General features: G+C 42.3%; 1 protein-coding gene across 2 annotated transcripts; it reads right to left on the reverse strand.

The window, feature by feature from the left end:
* Positions 1-75: 75 nt before the first annotated feature.
* On the reverse strand, positions 76-15,083 carry setd2 (SET domain containing 2, histone lysine methyltransferase). Of its 2 annotated transcripts, XM_070834879.1 has the most exons (20): positions 11,194-15,083; positions 10,922-11,053; positions 10,345-10,473; positions 9,947-10,070; positions 9,753-9,830; positions 9,561-9,658; positions 9,231-9,363; positions 8,882-9,016; positions 8,663-8,791; positions 7,479-8,543; positions 7,290-7,338; positions 6,842-7,211; positions 6,424-6,718; positions 5,980-6,327; positions 5,191-5,316; positions 4,296-4,432; positions 4,085-4,196; positions 2,695-2,769; positions 2,434-2,535; positions 76-1,793 (listed from the first exon to the last, which is right to left on the reverse strand). In XM_070834879.1, the coding sequence occupies exons 1-20, from the start codon at positions 15,006-15,008 to the stop codon at positions 1,632-1,634; spliced, it is 7,614 nt and encodes a 2,537-aa protein (XP_070690980.1). In that variant the 5' UTR covers positions 15,009-15,083; the 3' UTR covers positions 76-1,631. The 2 variants fall into 2 exon arrangements, with proteins under 2 accessions (XP_070690980.1, XP_070690979.1); XM_070834878.1 differs by having other exon boundaries at positions 5,980-6,718.
* Positions 15,084-19,308: the final 4,225 nt, after the last annotated feature.

Below are 19,308 nucleotides of genomic sequence, written 5' to 3' on the forward strand. Positions count from 1 at the left end.
GGTCACTCACATTTGCTGAGATCTGTTCGAATCTATTTAACTGACACCCAAGAGAACTCAGCACGGAAACGGATGTAATTTTACAAAAAAAGTTTATTATCTTTTAAAATGTTTGTACACTTGATATGACAATGTGCTTACACAATACTTACAGTAGAGTAAGGTGAAACTTGCTTTGTACATAGAAAAATAATAACAAAAACAAAAAAAGAAAACGTGAAAATCTCCCCCACCACTGAAATAAAATAGAGGGTTGTGAGTCAGTGGGGTCCTAAGTTTGACAGACTGATGTGGGAACTGCATCAGGAGGACATTATGTACACTTTCAATCATGAAATTATAGTCCTTTTACAAAGTTTATGCTTATTTAAACATTCCCAAAACTATTATTCAATATATTCACATATAAAGCAATGTACATATGTTGGAACTTTATTTAATGCAATTTAATAGGCTGCAACAAACAGGTGACCTAATGCTAATGAAACTACCTTGACAACCGTAAAAATGTTGATGATTAATAAGTGGAGCAATGCCAGCCGAACTGTCTAGGGTCTCACTAGGACATAAAATGATGAAAAGAACCAGAACACACAAGATGTTTATAAACTGTTAAAACAACAACCTACAAAACTACAACCTTCATTTTTCAGCATTATTCCTGCAAGAGGAGGAAACGGGGCAACACACTGGGGGAGGGGTTGGACAGGAAATGATGAAAAATTGATACACAGCTAAACGGCACATCGAATATAGCATTCAAACCCTGCTCCCATTATTATACATAAATTGATAAAAGACATGGAAATATTGATCACTTTCCCACTACCAACCTGCTGGTTATTGGCTGATCCCCAAGTGTATTTTGAGTAAAAACTCATCCTGGTGAGGGCAGATTACATGAAGCAGGAGACATGGAAAATGTAGGAATTTCCATAAGGATACCACGCTGACCTCAGCCTACATCATGCATTCATAAAACAACGGAGGCTCCAAAGTCTTGTGGTTACGAAGGCAGGGTTTGAGGAGTGGAAGCTTGGACCTCCACAGCCCAGTTAAAAGCAGCACCAGATACAGAGTCAGTGGCAGGGGGTTTAAGAGTGCACAAGAAAAACAAAGTTTGGGGGGGGGGGACTGGACTGTCATAGAGCCATATTTAACAGTGGAAAGTAACAAAGAAACTTTGATATATATGATACCAAAAACTGATTCCTTTGATTAATCCTCATTCAGGGCTAGAAGAGTTTAAAAAGTGGAATTGAGGTGATCATCTCGGGAACATTTAAGAGCCACAAATGAAAAAGAAAAATGCTTAAAATCAAACAGTCATTGACAATGTTAGTCTTTGTAGCACCCCTCAGTGTCATCCTGCGCAAACACTGCACCTGGAGTTTCGGGTCGTTCGGCGTCACTCGAGGCTCCGTCATTCTCTAGAATGGGCCTCCTCCGATCCACGGGGCCTGGAGAGCTTCTTGGGCAGCAGTGCAAGTAGTCATAGTCATAAATACGCATGATAAACTACTTCACGGCTCAGGCTGGCCAGTACATACGTGACGAAGTGAATGGAAAAGGCAAATCTGTGCTTCTCCTGTGTTAGCGCAGAGCAAGTGTAACATCTGTGGCCTCTGAGGCTAGTACACTTCGGTGTCCTCCTTGGGCCTGTACACGGAGCCAAATCTCTGCATGTACTTCTTGATGTACTCCTTGGTCTTGTGCTTCACATTCTCATTACACTCAAGGTCCTCAGGATTGTTGCAAGCTTTCAACTCCTTATTCATAACTCCGTGAGTTAGCTAGAGGAACAGGCAGAGATGAGGAGAGAGTTAGACATGTTTCTTGTCACCAGACTGCAGTAAATGATATAATTATAATGTATATCTAAGTTGTGGTAGAGTGGTTGGATGGTTAATTCTCTTTTAGAGACTTTGCCCTTTATAATTTGAAACAATAAAATGCAATCTCTAAATGAGTGAAGCCCAACTCGTCTTTCTGTTTATTGTGCCCATGTTCTCAGAGTCCTGGTATGTCCGAGTGGCACTCAGTGCAAACCACTCCCTACATACACTATCCATGGACCCATCAGGAACCAAGGAAAAACAGAATGCTGTCCTTTGAAGAGACGCTGGTTGAAAAGAGCTTTTGGAAAGGAATGAGTAAAACAAAAGAGAGGGAGATAATAGTTTACATGTACAATGTGTTCTTATTCCTTCCAGAGGCACAATGCAAAAACATTTGGCTGCAGAATGAAATCGTGGGAGCTCAACTATTTAGTTCTGGTTTGAGGGAACTTTGAAAACTTTTCCTTTTAAGTTAAAAGCTGACCAATGCTTTCATTGTGCTCTGACCACGTAGAGGCCAAGGAAAGGTTCAAAGCTTCTCAGCATTTGTGGAAGTTCTAAGTGCATGTGTAAGCACCTTATTGTTTTATCTTACCTTTCTAGCCAGGTGTTTGAAGTCTTCTGTGTTGCTGATGCGTCCCAGTTTGCAGTCTGGCTTCCGATAAGGGTTTAGACATTGCACTATGAACTGGGACATCTTAGTCACACACACACACACACACACACACACACACACACACACAGTTGTTAATAAGAGAAAATACTTTACTTCGGTAAACATGAAGAGGTTTGGAACATTGAAACATCTGGAGTTAAATAACATTACTGCAAACATTGTTTACAGAGACTGACTCACATCTTTGCGAAATGTCTCTTTACTCTTTTTAGCCAGTTCACTGGAAGTGTCTGCTTCAGCCGTCTTTGTGGAGAACTGTAACAACAATACAGACGAGACCAATGAGATGATTAAATTACTTGTTTGCAAACAAATTCACAACACTTTTACATTAAACTCTTGGCTTTGCAAACGCAACTTGTCCTCTGATCCCCATCCAGTTCTTCTTTCATCTGTCTGTCAGACTATTGTGGAAGACAGCACTACCATGTATACATACTGACATAATCCAGCAAAGTAAGTTTCTACCTTTAAAGTCACAAGTGAAGCCCAACTCGTGCATTGGCTCAATCAAACATGGCAACTGGCTAGCAACAGTAGCTATCAAGGTCAGTGGGGCATCAAACAGCACCTGCTCACGAGCTACTTGACACAAAGCAGGGATATCCTGCCAGGATGCTGCCTCTCTGGCCCCAGCCTTCAACAACAAAGGCAAGCAGGCAACAGCTGACTGCCTATACCCACAACAAAGTGGTGAGGATCAAATGCAAGCACAGCAGACACACACGTAGTGCCAGGGCCAGGAATCCAGAAATGGTGAAATTGGACGCTTTACAAGTGCAGAACATGTGCTATAGTTTCAAGTGCTGGACGTGGACACCACCACTGTCTAAACACACGCTGGGAAATGGTCCATGACCTTGTAGCTGTTCTTGGCGGGAAATGTTGCATGGAAAATTTGGATGTCTCCATCTCAGTTTTTGATGCTTTTTTCAACTCTGTTACATCTTTTATAAAGAGACAAAAAGGGACACTTGTGTAGTCAGACTATAATACAAGAGACCACAAATAAATGAATGCTGGGTCAACCAGATGGTTTCTATTATCCTCAAAGTCGGGATGAAAATGAAGAGGGAAAACAAACGAGGCAGAGGAAGAAGAGATGAGCTGAGCCACCCCTCCCCTCACGGCCTTGAGGCTAAGGAACAGACAGCTGAGCAGGGGGTGGGGTGAGATGATTCTCTCTTCTAATTTTTTGTCTCCATGTAGATTCTGATGAAGCCATTTAACACGGAGGATTCATCGGCGAGGTCATAACACCCAGTGAATATGGTGTCATGCTGAGATGTTTTTTCCCTTGAGACACAGCTGAAAGTAATCACTGGTGCAGCATCTTCAATTACCACACGGAACAAACACTATAATCATGTACGCGTCCAAGCACAAACTTTCTGGGAACCAAATGAAAAAGCGAAGAGGATACTTCCTCATCATCAAAAGTAGAAACATACATTGTCCTTTCCACTGTGTAGCTGTGATCAGAAAACACAGAAGTCTAGCACAGTTGCTACAGATATTTTACATTTCATAATGCGCTTTAAAGAAAAAAAAATCACTGCTGAATGCTCACCTTGGAAGGATTCTCATCATAAGTGGGTGTTCCCAAGTCCATCTCCGATTCATGGTCCACACTAGTGTTGTCACTGCTTCCTTCCCAGGTCGGAGGGTCCCACTGTGTTTGCCTAATGTGCAGAGGGAAATAATGTCAGATACAAATACATGCAGGAGGTTTCTAGAGGTACAAACACACACACACTTCACAGACACACAGCAATACCAACCTTGTGGCAATATGGTAGTAGTAGATCTTGCCTTCAGGGTCCCGAGCCACTTTCCAGTTAGGAGGTAGGACGATAGTTTTGGGTTTGGGGGGCGAGGGAGGAGGCAGGTCTATCACATTGTTGGGTACAATCATTTCCTGGAGAGGAAAAGAAATACAAAATTAGTATTAGTAGTAAATTGATGTGGCTTCACTTTGAAGTACCTAGAATTTCTTGCAGATTTTAGGAGAAAGAACTTCAATTGCTTAAACTGCATTTTAAATGACAACTCTAGTTCTACAACACACATGACTGCATTTTTTATTTACAAATGGAGCCCACTGAGCCATTTCCTTTATTTGTTTGAACTTCAGTCCCATCTTAAAAGGCACTTATATGAGACAGGTCTTGGAGTTGCATTTTGCAGCTCTTAAGGGTTGCATAATTTAGTTGTATGCTACCCCCTTGTGGCCATGCAGACATAGAAAGAGGGTTGCCTCACAGTCACATGTAGCAAAGCAGATTTCTAAAAATCTGCAAAAGTGGTCGCTGCCTGATAAAAGTCTTCAAAACAGTGAATCTTTAACGTGACCTCATGCTGCTCAAGAATATAAACAGCACTCAATGACATGATCAAATTTTCCCCTCCTTTTAAACCAAACTACCTTTCCTTCCTGAAATAATATCCTTTTAGATTTCAGTTATGAATTATCCGTCATTGTGTTATGTCTTGCCCCTTCATCCTCTTCCAAGTAAAGACACATTTTATGGTAGCTTTAACGTTATTCATCTGGCAGGGGCTAGCTGCAAATGTCTCTTCGCTCCATGTGCTTTGGAAAGTGGACAGAGAGAGTGTGTGTGTGTGTGTGTGTGTGTGTGTGTGTGTGTGTGTGTGTGTGTGTGTGTGTGTGTCTACCTGTTGGACAGTTTGGGATGTGACAATGGTGGTGACTGTGCCTGCCTGCTGCACCACTACTCCCTGCTGATGACCGGGATACACAGGCTGGCCATGCAGGTAGCTGGCTGTGGGTTCAGTGTACGCCTTCAGAAACACAAAGTACAGTCAGATCAGACAGTTACTCTGGACCAGTGTTTCCCAATCCTGGTCTTGTGGGCATGTTTTTGATGTTTCCCCGCTCCAACAAACCTGATTTAATTGAATGGGTTGTTATCAGGCTTCTGCTTGATGATGAGCTGATCATTTGATTCAGATGTGTTGGAGCAGGGAAACATCTAAAACACTCAGTGCAGTGGACCCCCAGGACCAAGATTGGGAAACACGGGTCTAGACATTCAAAAATTGAGTATAATTGATTATTGTGTGGTTAGTGCTTGCGGCATTGTGTTGTAGTGTTCCATAATGGTTTAATACACATGTGCATGTTGCTATACTGTAAAGGACAGTTTCCATTTAAAGCTGAAGATACTGCTGAAACACTAACACTGGTTGGGCATATAGTGTCTTCATTTCTTATGATTTTATAAAGTTTAATACAATTGTACTAAAATTAAAATGGAAATGAGCTGTGCAGTCTCAAGGTAACATGACTGTTATAGGAACATATCAAGTCCAACAACAAGCATTTTCAATTGCTCCACCCCGAATATAAAATGGCTTTATAGCATAAAACAAATTCATCTATGCTTTTCAACATGCAAGAGAAAAATTAAGAAATCTTAAAGACCCAGGCAGAGAGCACCCTACCTGTATGACAGGAGTGTTGGCCTGAGGGTAGGCGGTGGGGATGCTGTAGATGGTTTGACACGGCTGGCCCTGGTAATAGATGGCCGTCTGTGTCTGAGCCTGTGTTGGAGCTGTGGCGTACTGCTGCGCAGGCTGTGTCTGCACAGTTACTGCCTGCTGAGTAGTGGGATCCCAGAGAGTGGTGTAGCTCTGCTGGCTCTGTACCTGAGGGGCCGCCTGGGCAGGTACAGAGAGTACAGCTACGCCTGCATCCTGGGTTGCTACAGTTGGCTGGGTGTACTGCTGGGGGGTGCCAGTGGCGAGGTTGGTGGTGGTGATGTGCTGAGAAAGATTAGAGACTGGAGTGGCCTGGGATGTGGAGGATGGAGAGGTCAGTCCCAGGTCTGAGAGAGGAGTCTGTTCATAGTTCAGGGTGGGCTCAACCGAAGGGGTGGGTAGCAATACTTTGCCTGCGTTGGGGTTGGTGGGATCTACAAAGGTCTGGATGGGATACCCTGGGGGGTAGGTGATGAAGCCAGGGCTGGAGGCATAGGCCAAAGCAGGGTCATAACCCAAAGTGTGGAGCTGCTGCTGCTGCTGCTGCTGCTGTTGCTGCTGCTGCTGTTGAAGCTGTTGTTGTTTTTGGGCTTCCCGCTGAGCAACCTCCTGTTCAAACAGCTTTCTACGCTCCTCTGTGGACAGCTTGTTGCGCTCCTTGCCACCAACCCTTGGTGTCTTGTTGTTGTTAGATGGGTCAAACCTTAAAAATCCAGAATACAAGACCATAGGTGAATGGTGAAACTTGAATGATGACAATAATACACAACTGTACAAAGATTACGCTATGCTTGGAAGACATGATTCCTTTTACAAGAATTCTTACCGTTCCTCAGTGCGTCGGCTGCTCCTCTCGTAGGATGAGGGTGGTGAAGTGGAGCGCCTCCTCCGTCTCTCAGCGCTGCGCGGAGTTTTATCACAGACTCGATCACGGTCCCGGTCACGATCTCTGTCTCTGTCTCTGTCTCTGTCCCTGTCCCTGTCCCTGTCTCTGTCCCTGTCCCTGTCTCGGTCTCGGTCCCTGTCCCTGTCTCTGTCTCTGTCCCTGTCTCTGTCTCTGTCCCAGTCTCGATCCCTGTCTCTGTCATAATCTCGGTCTCTGTCGCGCTCCCTCTCCTTCTCTCGCTCCCTTTCACGTTCTCGGCTACCAGAAGTAGTGCGTGGCGTCAAAGCTGTGTCTCGATCTCGGCTGCGATCTGTAAGAAAATGTACTTAGTCAAAGTCATTAGGGAAAAAGTCTAGGCCAAAAAAAACCAGTATTAGATTAAACTTACCATTTGCTTCCTTTTCCACCTGACTCTTCTTTGGTATTCTGTACACCTCCTGAAAGGACAACCACAACTTTGACTTCATGCAATTTTAGCAGCATGCAAATATATTACAAACAGAGAAAAAAAAACAGAACTTACATTTTTATGCATGTTTGACAATGAAAAAAAAAAAGTGACTCTATTTGAGCTCACCTTCAGATCCTTCCAGCTTTCCAGAAGCCTGGCAGCCATGCCACTAATGTCCAAAACACTGAGTTGGGGCTCCTGACTCCTCTCACTCTCCACATCTGAGACACCTTCCTCTTCATCTTGAGAAGGAGTTCCTATCACTGATGGATCCACAGGGGTCGCTATCACCTCAGTGGACATACTGGCCTCCGGGGTCTCAGAGCTTGGGGCAGCGTCAGTGGTAGGTTCACCAGGTTGTGCCTCACCTACAGGAGGCGGTTTCTCAGCCTCTAGTGTCTCTGCTTGGGCCTCCATATTCTCTGAAGGCTGCTCGGGTGGAAGATCAGCAATATCTATTTGGATGGACTGATTGTCTGGCTCGAGAACTTTAGTGGTGGGCTGGTCTCCTTCCAGTTCAGCCTTTTCTGTCACTGACTGACTAGACTGTTCCTCCCCACTCTCTAGATCTGCACTTTGCTCTTTTGGCCCCTCAAGTTCAACTGTCTGACCCTCACTCGTGTCCTCTTTGATCTCAATGTCCTTCTCCAAATCCAACTCCATTTTTTCTTTTATCTCCTCAGTTTGAGGTTGGTGTTGATTGCTTGAATCCATCCCTGTCTCTTCCTGTTTCTCCTCCTCTTTTACCGACTCTTCCATCGTTCCTTTTGTTGGATCTGTAGCTTCACACACTGGGTCAGCCTTCAACTGTTTGCCACCAGAAAGCCCTGCATGTGAAGAGTCATCTTCTTCTTCATCCTCCTCCTCCTCCTCTTCCTCCTTCCCATCAGATGCTTTGCTAGCATCAGAGAGTGCACTGTCCAGACTGTTTTCACTGATGATTTTAAGGCGGCGGTACACAGCAGGCTTAGAGGTGTCACCGTCCAGCTCTGGTCCCAGTTTGGTGGAGGAACCATCAGGAGTGTTGAGGGGTGTTTGAGCACGGGAGGTGTTTTCACTGGAGTAGCCGTCCATCTCAGCAGGCTGAGGGAGAATTTTTGTCTGAGCCCATCTCTGAATGAAGGTCAGGACTCTGCTCTCCTCTAACATGTTCTTAGTAGAAATAGGCAGCACAGCCAAGGTCTTCATAATCTGCACATAGAATGATAGATAATCAGCAAATGGTTGTCTGCTTTCATAATTACCTGTTATTTCAGGGGAATGTTACAGCATTATTAAGGTGTTAATACAAAAATGATAAAGTATATCACCTCTAACTGAAGTTTGACGTTATTGGCACTATTGCCTTTGGCTTCAGAAAGCTCCACCATGAAGATCCACAGCAATGACAATCCATGATGGTCCAGGAACTGCTTCAGACATGATGGATTTTGAGTATCCTGTGCAACACAAACAAAACCTGTAAGGTACAGCAAAGGATAAAACAAATAACCACAATATAATGAAGGCATCAATAGCTCTGGTCATACTTGTATGAGCTTGAGGCAAATGAGTTTCTGCTCCATGGTTTCCACTCGGACCATTAGTCTGCAGAGAGACACCACCTGTTTCTCATCGTACAGGCCTTCTCCATTCTCCAGTAACGCCTCCAGCTCCTCATCAACCTGAAGAAGTGATGTCATCAAAAATTTTCCTTAGAGAAATTTGCATGGAGACATTTTAGCTGGTATATACATAACAGAGCTAACATCATGTTGGATTTAAAAAAATCTAATTCACTAAGTTATTGTGGAATTTATAGAAGAGTAACCACATTAACTTAACTGCCAGCCTAGTGTAAGCCAACGACAAGACACACTTTTGACTGAAAGAACTGACCGTCGTCAGAGCACTCTTTCGGCTGCGGTCTTTCTTCATCTTCCCTCCAGCTGCTCGAACACTAACTCTGTTCTCCCCACCCAGGAAACCTCTGCAGCTGGGTGCTCCACAGAAGCATTTCTGTGCTTCTTTACTGTTGGAAAAAAAAAACAAAAAAGAAAAACAAAAGTTAAAGGTCACCACAGCTAAACCATCAGTTAAGTGGTTAAATAAATAACTGTTCTTAATGAACATGTATGTGAGCATATCTATCATATCTATGTTTTCAGACATGTAGCAAAATACAAGTGTGAGGGAAAAATCAAAGAAAAAAATGCAGCGAAACAGTACCCATATCTCTGGAACTGGTAGTCAAATGTCAATTCAGTTCCTGCAGCCACAGCCTTGGTGGTGAAGAAGCCAACTCTAAGCTGACCATTGACAGTCCACTGGAAAGGGATCAAAAATACTTAATCAGTTTGGTCAGCTTTCATCACATTAACCTGACAGGGTATTATCAAAGTAAATTTTTTGTCACTGTACCTTTTGGGTCTCACAGTTGGGCTCACAGCTATGGTTCATAAACCGAGAGCAATTACCCTTCAGTGTTGCATCGATGATCTGAAGAGACATAAAGCAATGTCAAGCATTTCTGCCAGCCACTTTATCTGAATTATTATACCATTATTGCAGTTTAAAGATTAACATTAATTACAATGCATCATATAATCACTCACCTCATTATTCCTTAGAGACATGAAGTAGTAGTGGATATTCTTATTGCGAGCATATTCTTTCACCCTCGTTTTGAACTCCTTGTGGTCCAGTACCTCCCCGCAGTACTCAAGTACAAAGGTGTTTCTGAGAATGTAATGAAAACAAACAGGTTTGACAATCACCCGGTCTCTTTTTTCAGCCAAAATGCTTAAGAACATTAACTAATATCTTCAGGCGTCTTATAATCATTCAGCAAAACCTTTTTTAATGTACACAGGTGAAAACAACATGTATGTAGCCTAACACAATCCAGAGTAGGTGGCAATAATTGAAAATTGAAAAACATTGAAAAGATTCACAAAATTAAATATTAGAAAAGTTATTAGGAAAATGTGATGAAAGCTTTAAAGAGGCTTACGAAACCAAGTCTTTAGCTGCCCGTAGTCCCCAGCCCTTGTCCTCTGTGAGGATAACGTCGAAGTCTGCATGTTGTTTCATCTGAAAGCGTCGATTAGAGCAGTAGGCTCCATTCAAGCACCGCGAGGAGCTGATTAAAAAAAACAAAAAAAACAGATTGAAAATAGTACAATACAAAAGAGTAAAAAAGATATATTTAAGTTTACATAAGTATGTCAACAGGTTCCTACACATTTTTGATTACAAAATGTCTCTTTTTGGGCTAAACTTTTGAGTTGAATTTGCCAAATGTAGATGGTAAACAGCATGATTTATACTTACTGTTGTCCTGCTCTTATTAGTTACCCATGTTAACAGATATTTCTAAAGCAAACAAATATAATTTGTCAGGTGTGTAAACTCTAAAATTTGTCCAAAATTCAAATAGTATGTCCCTATAGCTTTCTCCACAAATTTCACAAGTGTTTAAATATGAAGAATTCAAAGTTTTTTTGTATTTTAAGGTATTTTTGAGGTAAAAAAAAACAAAACAACTGACTTCTTACATGTTGTCTCAGCTTTATCTGTAATCAGCTTACCACTCAATCATCAGCAGCCGATTCAAACAGTCTTCCCCGCACGCCAACACTCCCCTTGAACGCTCCTCTCTGGGAAGGACTGGACACTCACACTGCATTCTCTTTATATCTCGATGAGATTTGCTCTTCTTTCTGCAAAAGACATTCAAAAACTTTCATTGCTAAAACCTGAAAGTACTTGAATGTTTTACTATATATGTACATAGTATGTATGGATATTTTTGTAAAAACAAAATCATTTGCTTTGTTAATCAGCTTGATCAATGCCTTACCTCTCAGTCAGGTACAAGTTCTCCTCAATTAAGTCAAAGTAAGGGGGCATCTTCTTAGACTTGGATGACTCTTTCCATTTATTGGCGTCTCGAAAGTCTTGCAGAGTGAGTGATGGCCGGTGCACCTCAGCTTTGACATGACTTTCCTTAGAGACATCACTGTCTCCTGAACACTCCCGCTTGGCTGCAGGCCCAGCTTCTGCTTCATTGTCTGAATCCGACTCGATCTCTGGACGCCTTTTCTTAGGAGGGCCCCGTCCTCTGTGGGGTCTAAAATTGTCTTCTCTAGGGGGGTCGGGCACACCAGAACCCCTGCTGTTGCTGCTTATTTCATGACCTTGTACAAAGCTTGATGACCCCGGAGTGTTAGATCCACTGCATTCAACAGTAGTTTTACTAAGGTTACATGTTTTCTCTCCACTGTAATCCTCGTGGTCATTAGTTAGGGAGTCAGGATGAATTTCACCTGCAGGATCCTGATAATGTTCATGCAAATGGAGGTAGGGTTTTCTGCTAGTCTGCATGTTTGGGGACTGGTGGTTCCAAGGGGCATTACTCTGCATGTGCTCCTGTCCTTTGGGGAGCTTAGTGTTCGTTAACTGCGGCCCATGACTGCTGTCAGGCTGCTGGTATGTACTACTGGGCTGTTCTGATTGTGAAAAATCCCAACCCAGGCTGAACCCATTCTTGGCATTGACATCATCAGCACGGGAGAAATCGTCATGTTGGTAGTGGGAGTACAACCTTTCACCTCTGCTGCTTACATCATGCTGATGGTGCCCTTGCTGACACTGTCTGGAATTATCAAGGCTGTGGGCAGCATCTGTGGCACTTTCATGAGCACTCATATGTCCAGCCATATAAGGCTGGACACAGATAGAGCTGGAACCCTCCGAGTGACTGGTGCTATCAATCATATTACTCTGAGATTGACACAACATGCTGATTTTGGATGAATCATTTACACCAGCGCATGGGCCGCTGGTCTCCACAAACACAGTGGAAGGACTCCCCTGCCTTTGTTTTGGGACTTCACAGATATTCGCTTCAGCTGTTATTTTATTATTCTGCAGTTCTGAACTATTTATTGGAGCTCCCGTGTCCTGCGAGTCCATTGTTATGGAAGAATTCTTTGGCACAACCACGACAGAGTGCAATCGTTTTATAGCCTCGCCGCAATCAGAGTCATACTCCGAGTTGTCACTATCACTGGCTTCACTCTGTCCTGCTAATGCATTCTGATTAAGTGTCGCTCTCTTACTCAACTTGCTCTTGTGAGAACCGTCCTTGGATTTCTCCTCATGACCATCGCCATTCCAACTATGCATTTGCATCTGTGCAGCTTTGTCGACCTGCGATGTTTCAGATATGTGCAGAGGCTCAACTGTGTTTATCTTTTGAGAAACACTCAATTTTAAGTCACAGTGGTCGATGCTGGTGCTGGCTTGTGAAGGCTCGCTTTGGTCTTTGTATTTACCGGTCATGGATGTGCTCTCTGAGACGACTTCCTGCTTTGAGATTTCAGCCTGCTTCACCAGTTTGGAATGTGTTTCAGCTTCATGCTGAATAGTATCTATGTCAGAGTCTTGTTGGCCATTGTCTTTAGGAAACTCTATTCTTTTGACAGAGATCACTCTTTTAACAGTAGGCTTACTTTCTGCACAAAGTGTCCTCTGTGGATTATCACTCTCTGAGGTGTCCTGCCCAACAATATCCCATCGGGATTTTTTGGTAGTACTGCTGCTTTTTTTCACAGTATCCACATTTTGCTGTTCGAGTGTCAGCGGATTCTCAGATTCCTCACAGGATGGATCAGATTTGAGGGGTACACTTGTGCCACAGTGCTGGTTGACTGTCAAAACATTATTATGCTCAACAACCTCTGGTTTAGTGTTCTGCTGGACATCATGTGTGAAGGGTAAATCTGTTGTGTCAAGTAAGGACTTTGGCCCAGGCGAACAATCAACAACTTTCTTGTCCTGGCTGCACATTATACTATCATTACTACTGGATAAATTTAAGACAGCTGCATTTGAGTTCACATGTGATTGAGTATTAGAAGAAAGGCTATCCTTCATGTTGGTCAAGTTTTCCAGGGTGGCATTTAAATGCTTTCGGCTTTCACTTGAGGTCACAGCTGAGGCATTTTCATTCTCAACTTCAGGACATGATTTTGTGTCTTTTCTCTTGGATGATGATTCATGCAAATTTTTATCAGTGCATTCATGTCCACTGGTTTTCACAGAAGATCTGGAAGGGGTTGTATGTTTTGAGTCTGGCCTACTTGCTTTCTTTTGAGAGTGTTTAGAGTTCTCATCCGAGCCAGGGCTTTTGTCAGAGGCTTGTGATTTTCCCTTATGATCTACTTCAGAGTCACTAGAGCTGCTTTTTTGGCGTTTTTCATACGTTTGAGAATGGGTATACATATTGGAAGAAGTGGATTTGCTGTTGGTCTCTGACTTGTGATGGGAGCTAGATTTACGGTAACTGGAGTCCAGATCAGGAGAGCACTTGCGCTGGGAATCAGAGTCTGATAGTCGCTTTGAAGTCCTTTCAGACTTTGACGATTGTGTTCTTTTGTCCAACTCTGAAGAATGAGGAGAATCTGCAGATTTATAGGCTTTCTCAGATTTTGAGTAGGAAGATGATTTTGACTCTTTATGTGAGCTTCCATGGACGGACGATCTACTGGAGTCACTTGTCCTTGTCCTCGTCTTCCTATGGTCATCCTCAGAGTCAGAACTGTCGCGCGTTCTGTCAGTGCGAGAGCGAGAACGTCTTCTGTCTCTGCGTGGGGAACTCCTGTGTGACCTCCGATCAGAATCATGATAGTATGATCTTTCAGAGCGGGATCCCCTGTCTCCTCGGGATCTCTCTGATCTGGAGTGAGATGAACTTGTTCGAGACCCTCTTGATCTGGACCGCGATCTAGTCCTGGACCTTCTGCGATCTTTGTCTGATCGAGATGAGCGTGAAGATGTGTATCTTGAATCACGGTCTGATTTGGAGTAACTAGAAGACCTTTCATGATTCTCTGACCGCTTAGAGGAACTTTTTTCCTTTTCCTCCACATGTGAACCAGAGGAAGACTTTTTCACCTCTTTGCTTCTGCTGTCAGAATTTGTTTTACTTTTGGAGTCACCTGATTTGTGACTGGAAGACATCTGGACTGAATCTCCATCAGATTCTGAGCCAGGAGGAGCACTATCAGACTGGGACCTGGTTTTCCTTTTGTGTACCTTACTGTCCTGCTCAGCACTTCTGGAAGTGTCTCCATCTTTTCCTGAGGAAGCAGCTGGCTTCTTGAGGCTAGGGATTACCTTTGTCTCAGAGGCTTCATTCTGAGCATTCTCAGAGGGGCAGACGCTGACTGCATTTTGAGGCTGGGGTGTTGGGAATTCAGTTACACTTGTACTTGTTGATTTCGGCAAAACCTGCAATTCAGAGGTTGCAATTGGTTCTTCCGACACGACAGATGTTGGTTTCTCTTCAGTCACAGAGACACTGAGAATTTGCTTCTTGAAATGCATCTTTGCCAAGTCATTTGTTTTCTGTTTTGTGGCTGCCGGTACTGGTGTTTGAGACTGTGTCTCTGCTATTGATGTTGGCACCAAGGGTGTCTGCTTTTGCTCAGTTTTGCTGTCCGTGTTCTGCTCTCCTTTGTCTGAGGGTGACTGTAACAAGGCAGGGGGAGGTTCAGTGACAGACTTGTCAGGGCTGGTAGGGATGAAGAACAGGCTCTGCAGTGGCTTCTTGGTCGGTGCAAAGCTGAAGGACACTTTCTGACGACCCTGATCCTCTAGGTTGACCTTCATCTTGGTCCCTTTAGGAAGGAGATGGTTGGATAGCACGACTCTGGGAGACAGGCTTTTGATTAAAGCTGCCTTGGATAGGCCCTCCACCTTCACCTGCAATAAAAGAGACAATTGTGAACATAGGTGCAACAAAGGTAGATAAAGTGCTCACATGAAAGCAAATATTTACACTCAATTACTTTGTTTAGTTAATACTTACCGAGGCACCGCTCCCTTCCTCTCTGTGGTTACAGAACATCATCATGGAAACATAAAAAAAGAGAAAAAATGGTGACAATCAATTAAAATATCACATGCAGCACTACTTCTAACATCTTTAAGATGATCAGGAAGGATATAAAAAAACAAAATTCTCAAGGAAACCTTCTGGGATGTGAACAGGTCCCTGAACATAGTGAATGTGCGATCTCCTAATTGTTAATGACTCTAAAAGCACAATATCTGTTACATAATCTACAACAGTGTCAGGAGTTCTTTCCACTGCCCGTTCCTATAACTCTTGAAGCGCAAGAGGCCTGTTATACTATTACAAGGCATACTTAAGATGTCTCGAAGTTAAGATGAAGAAAATACTCATCAATAATCATTTTTGGATTTCATTTCCACCTGTTCATCTAAACCATTTTTGTCATTTACAAATACTGGAGTGTGGCAGGAAATAGGGGAAATATCTGCCAAAATCCCTTAGATAGATTTAAAGTCAGGCCAGTTACATTATAGAGTATCTAGGCTATACACTCACGCTCAACTTGGTGCAATGATGATAGACAAAGACAGTAAATGAGCGATTTAAATGGAAGGTAAATGACAGAAAGTACTCCTGTGGCTGTCAGATTCACTGGCCTATTGACTGCACATAAACTGTATTTTCAAAAACTTTTACAATGAAAAATAATCATTGGAATAGCTGAAACAAGGGAGCACACGGCATTGTAACTTGAGTAGAAAATAAATAAAAAATGTGTCAAAAGTATAACAGCATAAACTAGTGTTAAACCAAACAAAAGGTGGATTTTTGCATGTTGATTACAGCAAAGAAATATCCCCTCTACATTTCATCAATAGTAAGAAAAAACTACAGCTCTAAAGCCAGTGCCTTGTTCAGTCGTATTGGCAGGAGCAGGACTTTGGTGAAGAAGAAAACTAGCGCACCCATAGGAAACCCATGCAAATATGAAAAGGGCAGCCAAGCTATACAGTGGATGGAGAAGATGGTTATTCAACCCCAGGGCCTGCTTCTTATGATGAGGCCACAGTGCTAAACTGTGAGCCACCATGCAGAGAGAGGAAACTATAGACCTTTTGTAAACAATAAGATAGCCTCCACAGTAATAGCCCAGCTTGCAGGGCCAATGTTCAAGGTCTATGCTTTTTATATCTACTTCAATTCAGAAATCTATTTCTGTCAGACAGGAATATAGTAAAGGTTAAGCGAAGTCTACATGACCTGAGGTGATTGTTTCTCTTTTTTACACGATACAACTCTGTGTGTGTTGTCTTTATCTTCAGCATTAGAAACTTTACCTCCAGTCTGAATTCTGAATGTTTGCCATGTTACATTCCATTTGCCATATAATGGTGAATTTGTAATATTACTGCTGAGCTGAGACGTGAATGTGCATTGAATCAGGTTTGGTGGAATTAGGTTTTCAAACAGAAGAGAGTTTGTGTTTGTGTTGATGGGATAAAGATGGGATGAACACAAGATTAAACCTTTTGTTATTATGTGGCAATTACTCTTCTATTCATTTCATTCATACTTATTCCTGAACATAAACCAAAGTAAGCAGAACTTAAGTAGAACAAAAAACAAACTGAAAGCAAACTGTAAACAAAATATAGCACATTTAGATCATCTGTGAGGGTCCTGTACACAATGGAAGACCCAATCAATAACCTAACCAACTCACATCACATAGCTTGATGACTGCTGAGACAAGCAACTGACGCTGAGGCAATAAATAAAAAAACAAAATACAAAGAAGCACAGAGATACAAGTATTTTATATGCAAAACAGTGAACAATTGGAATTTTTTCCTACTTTTGTCCTATTAGAGGGTGTGTATTTTCCTAAGGGTAGACTTGATATGGGTGCAGGGCAACAATTGGGTCATTAAATCCTTTAGGATTTAATTTTTTCCCATTTATTACGTGACCTTCATAATGAGACACTTCTGCAATGACATTCTGTTATATAGAAAGAGCTATAATAAGCAGCTTACAGTCAAATGATTGATGGACTGGACCTAATAGACCAAGAAGTTTACCCTTTTAACTGATACAGGAATATTGTTCGAACTACAAAGCACAAGTGTTTCATTTTCAAACATAAATGAACTGTGTGAGCATGACATAGTACCAAATACCAAGCATTGTGTTCATCTATTGTTCCTACAGTGACACAAAAATATCTGACAGCTGATAAAAGGACCTGAAATTACCGTTCTAAAAAATGTGTCCTCTTTCCTGCTAATGATGTCTTCATTTTATTCTTGTAAGAGAATTAGCTTCACTCTTCAAAGGTGTTTTGGTCATTGTAAACTAACTAAACATTAATGTACTGTTAACTGTATTTGTGGCTACACTGCACAAACTATGTATCAATCAATATACTGGCCAGTCACAAATATCAGCATTAATAGATAAAGGCATATGAAGACAAAATGTTATCAGATGTCGAAATCTCAAAAAAAGAGCCCCAAACTTTTTGCAAAGGATAGTCTCATATTTTTAATTGTCAAATATGTTTAAAAATCATGACAAAGCACAAGACTTAGGCTTAGGATGACCTTGCTATCTAAAAGATCTGGACAGACTACATCCAAAACAAAATACAACTGGGAAACCATTCAAAAATCATTTCCAAATGCATTTCAAACTACTCTAAACAAGACATACACTGTGAGGTGCAGTTTGTGCTGTCTAATACCTGATCTCTGATGTGAGCAGAGTGTCCATTGAGAAACTCGTCTAGGATTAGAAGGCCTGAAGAGGCTGCTGGTCAAGAACAATCCAAATCAGAGAAATGAGCCCTCCAAAGTGACGCCACACCTGACAAAAAGAGAGATAGGGTTGCAATGAACTGAGTTCCGTTTGTCCACAACAGCTTACAACTACTCTGTCAGGAAGTTTTTATATAACTCTGACATCTAGGGGGAAGTCCAACAAATGCATAAATTATTTGGCATAGTGTTTAATGGTGGGTCTGGCTTGAGCAAAACACTGTCTATATGTGCACCATGTCAGACAGTCCTTGGTGTCACATGCTTCAAACCGTTGAGTATTAACGTCCCTTCCTGAGATTCCTCTTATCTATCGTTGCAGGGTGACAGAGAGACCAGTTGCACCTCTTAATATGAGACAAAGATTGACCTTTTTCCCAGAATGGTGGGCTGTTATTTCCTACAGCTGTTACTTTAGTTGCATCACAGCAAGAACTGAAATAAAAGGTTACATTCACCTATGGTTTATAAATAGCACTATCATGGTCGAAGATAGATGAAAAACATGGATGCAGGGCGAGTGGGTAACATGCATCTCATTATTAGACATGTACAGTGCAAGCAAATGGCCCACAGAACACAAAGGGTGTGTGTCGAAAGAGGATTTATGCTTAAGGACACATCGATACATTTGTGAAAACAAATGGTGACTGCTTTGAATCAAATTAGGGAACTGACTAAAGCATGGCCTGAGCGGGAGGATTGTATGAAGCCAAAACATGGCCTTTAAAAGGACGATTCTGCCCACTATGAAAACGAGTGGATGTGAGGCAAACCTATCAATCTAGTTTCAACCGAATTTGCTTACTAGTCATACTACACCGCACATATAAGTAGTGAGTAGGCAGGTAATGCAACATGAACTTAGCTATTCGGCTGCAACGCTGGTTTATAAAACACATTTGAACCAGCTAAGCTAACCTAGGTTAGCTAACATTAACAGGGCTTCCGTGGGCCATATTTAAAGATAGCGTTAGCTCCCGTTATGTCATGTATAATTCATCCTCTTAATGTTCACTGGCCAACAAAAATGTGATTTGAAATGTGATCATCTTGACGTTTAAGAGGTTTTTCGAATGAGGGGGGCAAACAATCACAGTCGTTTATCTAAACGCAGACGGCTAGCCGGAGAGCTACGCTAGCTAGCATCAGCAGCTAACGCTAGCTGGGTTAGCTAACTCTCTCACTGTAACTAGCAAAGGTAACAGCTAACGTTATACTCACTTTGTTAACTTGTGGTTTACTTATTGACCTTTGTAATTAAGGTTTTCTCGACGGACGCAGAGCTCCTTACCTT

Source organism: Pempheris klunzingeri, chromosome 8 (genome assembly GCF_042242105.1).
Source record: "Pempheris klunzingeri isolate RE-2024b chromosome 8, fPemKlu1.hap1, whole genome shotgun sequence".
Classification (NCBI taxonomy): Eukaryota; Metazoa; Chordata; class Actinopteri; order Acropomatiformes; family Pempheridae; genus Pempheris; species Pempheris klunzingeri.

Coding starts and splice junctions, on each gene's coding strand:
- setd2 (XM_070834878.1), bottom strand. CDS start 15,008: ATGAAGGTCAACCTAGAGGATCAGGGTCGTCAGAAAGTGTCCTTCAGC. Junction 9,831..9,946: donor TGTCTCTAAGGAATAATGAG/GTGAGTGATTAT, acceptor ATGTCTCTTCAG/ATCATCGATGCAACACTGAA. Junction 5,317..5,979: donor CCAACACTCCTGTCATACAG/GTAGGGTGCTCT, acceptor GTGTTTCTGAAG/GCGTACACTGAACCCACAGC.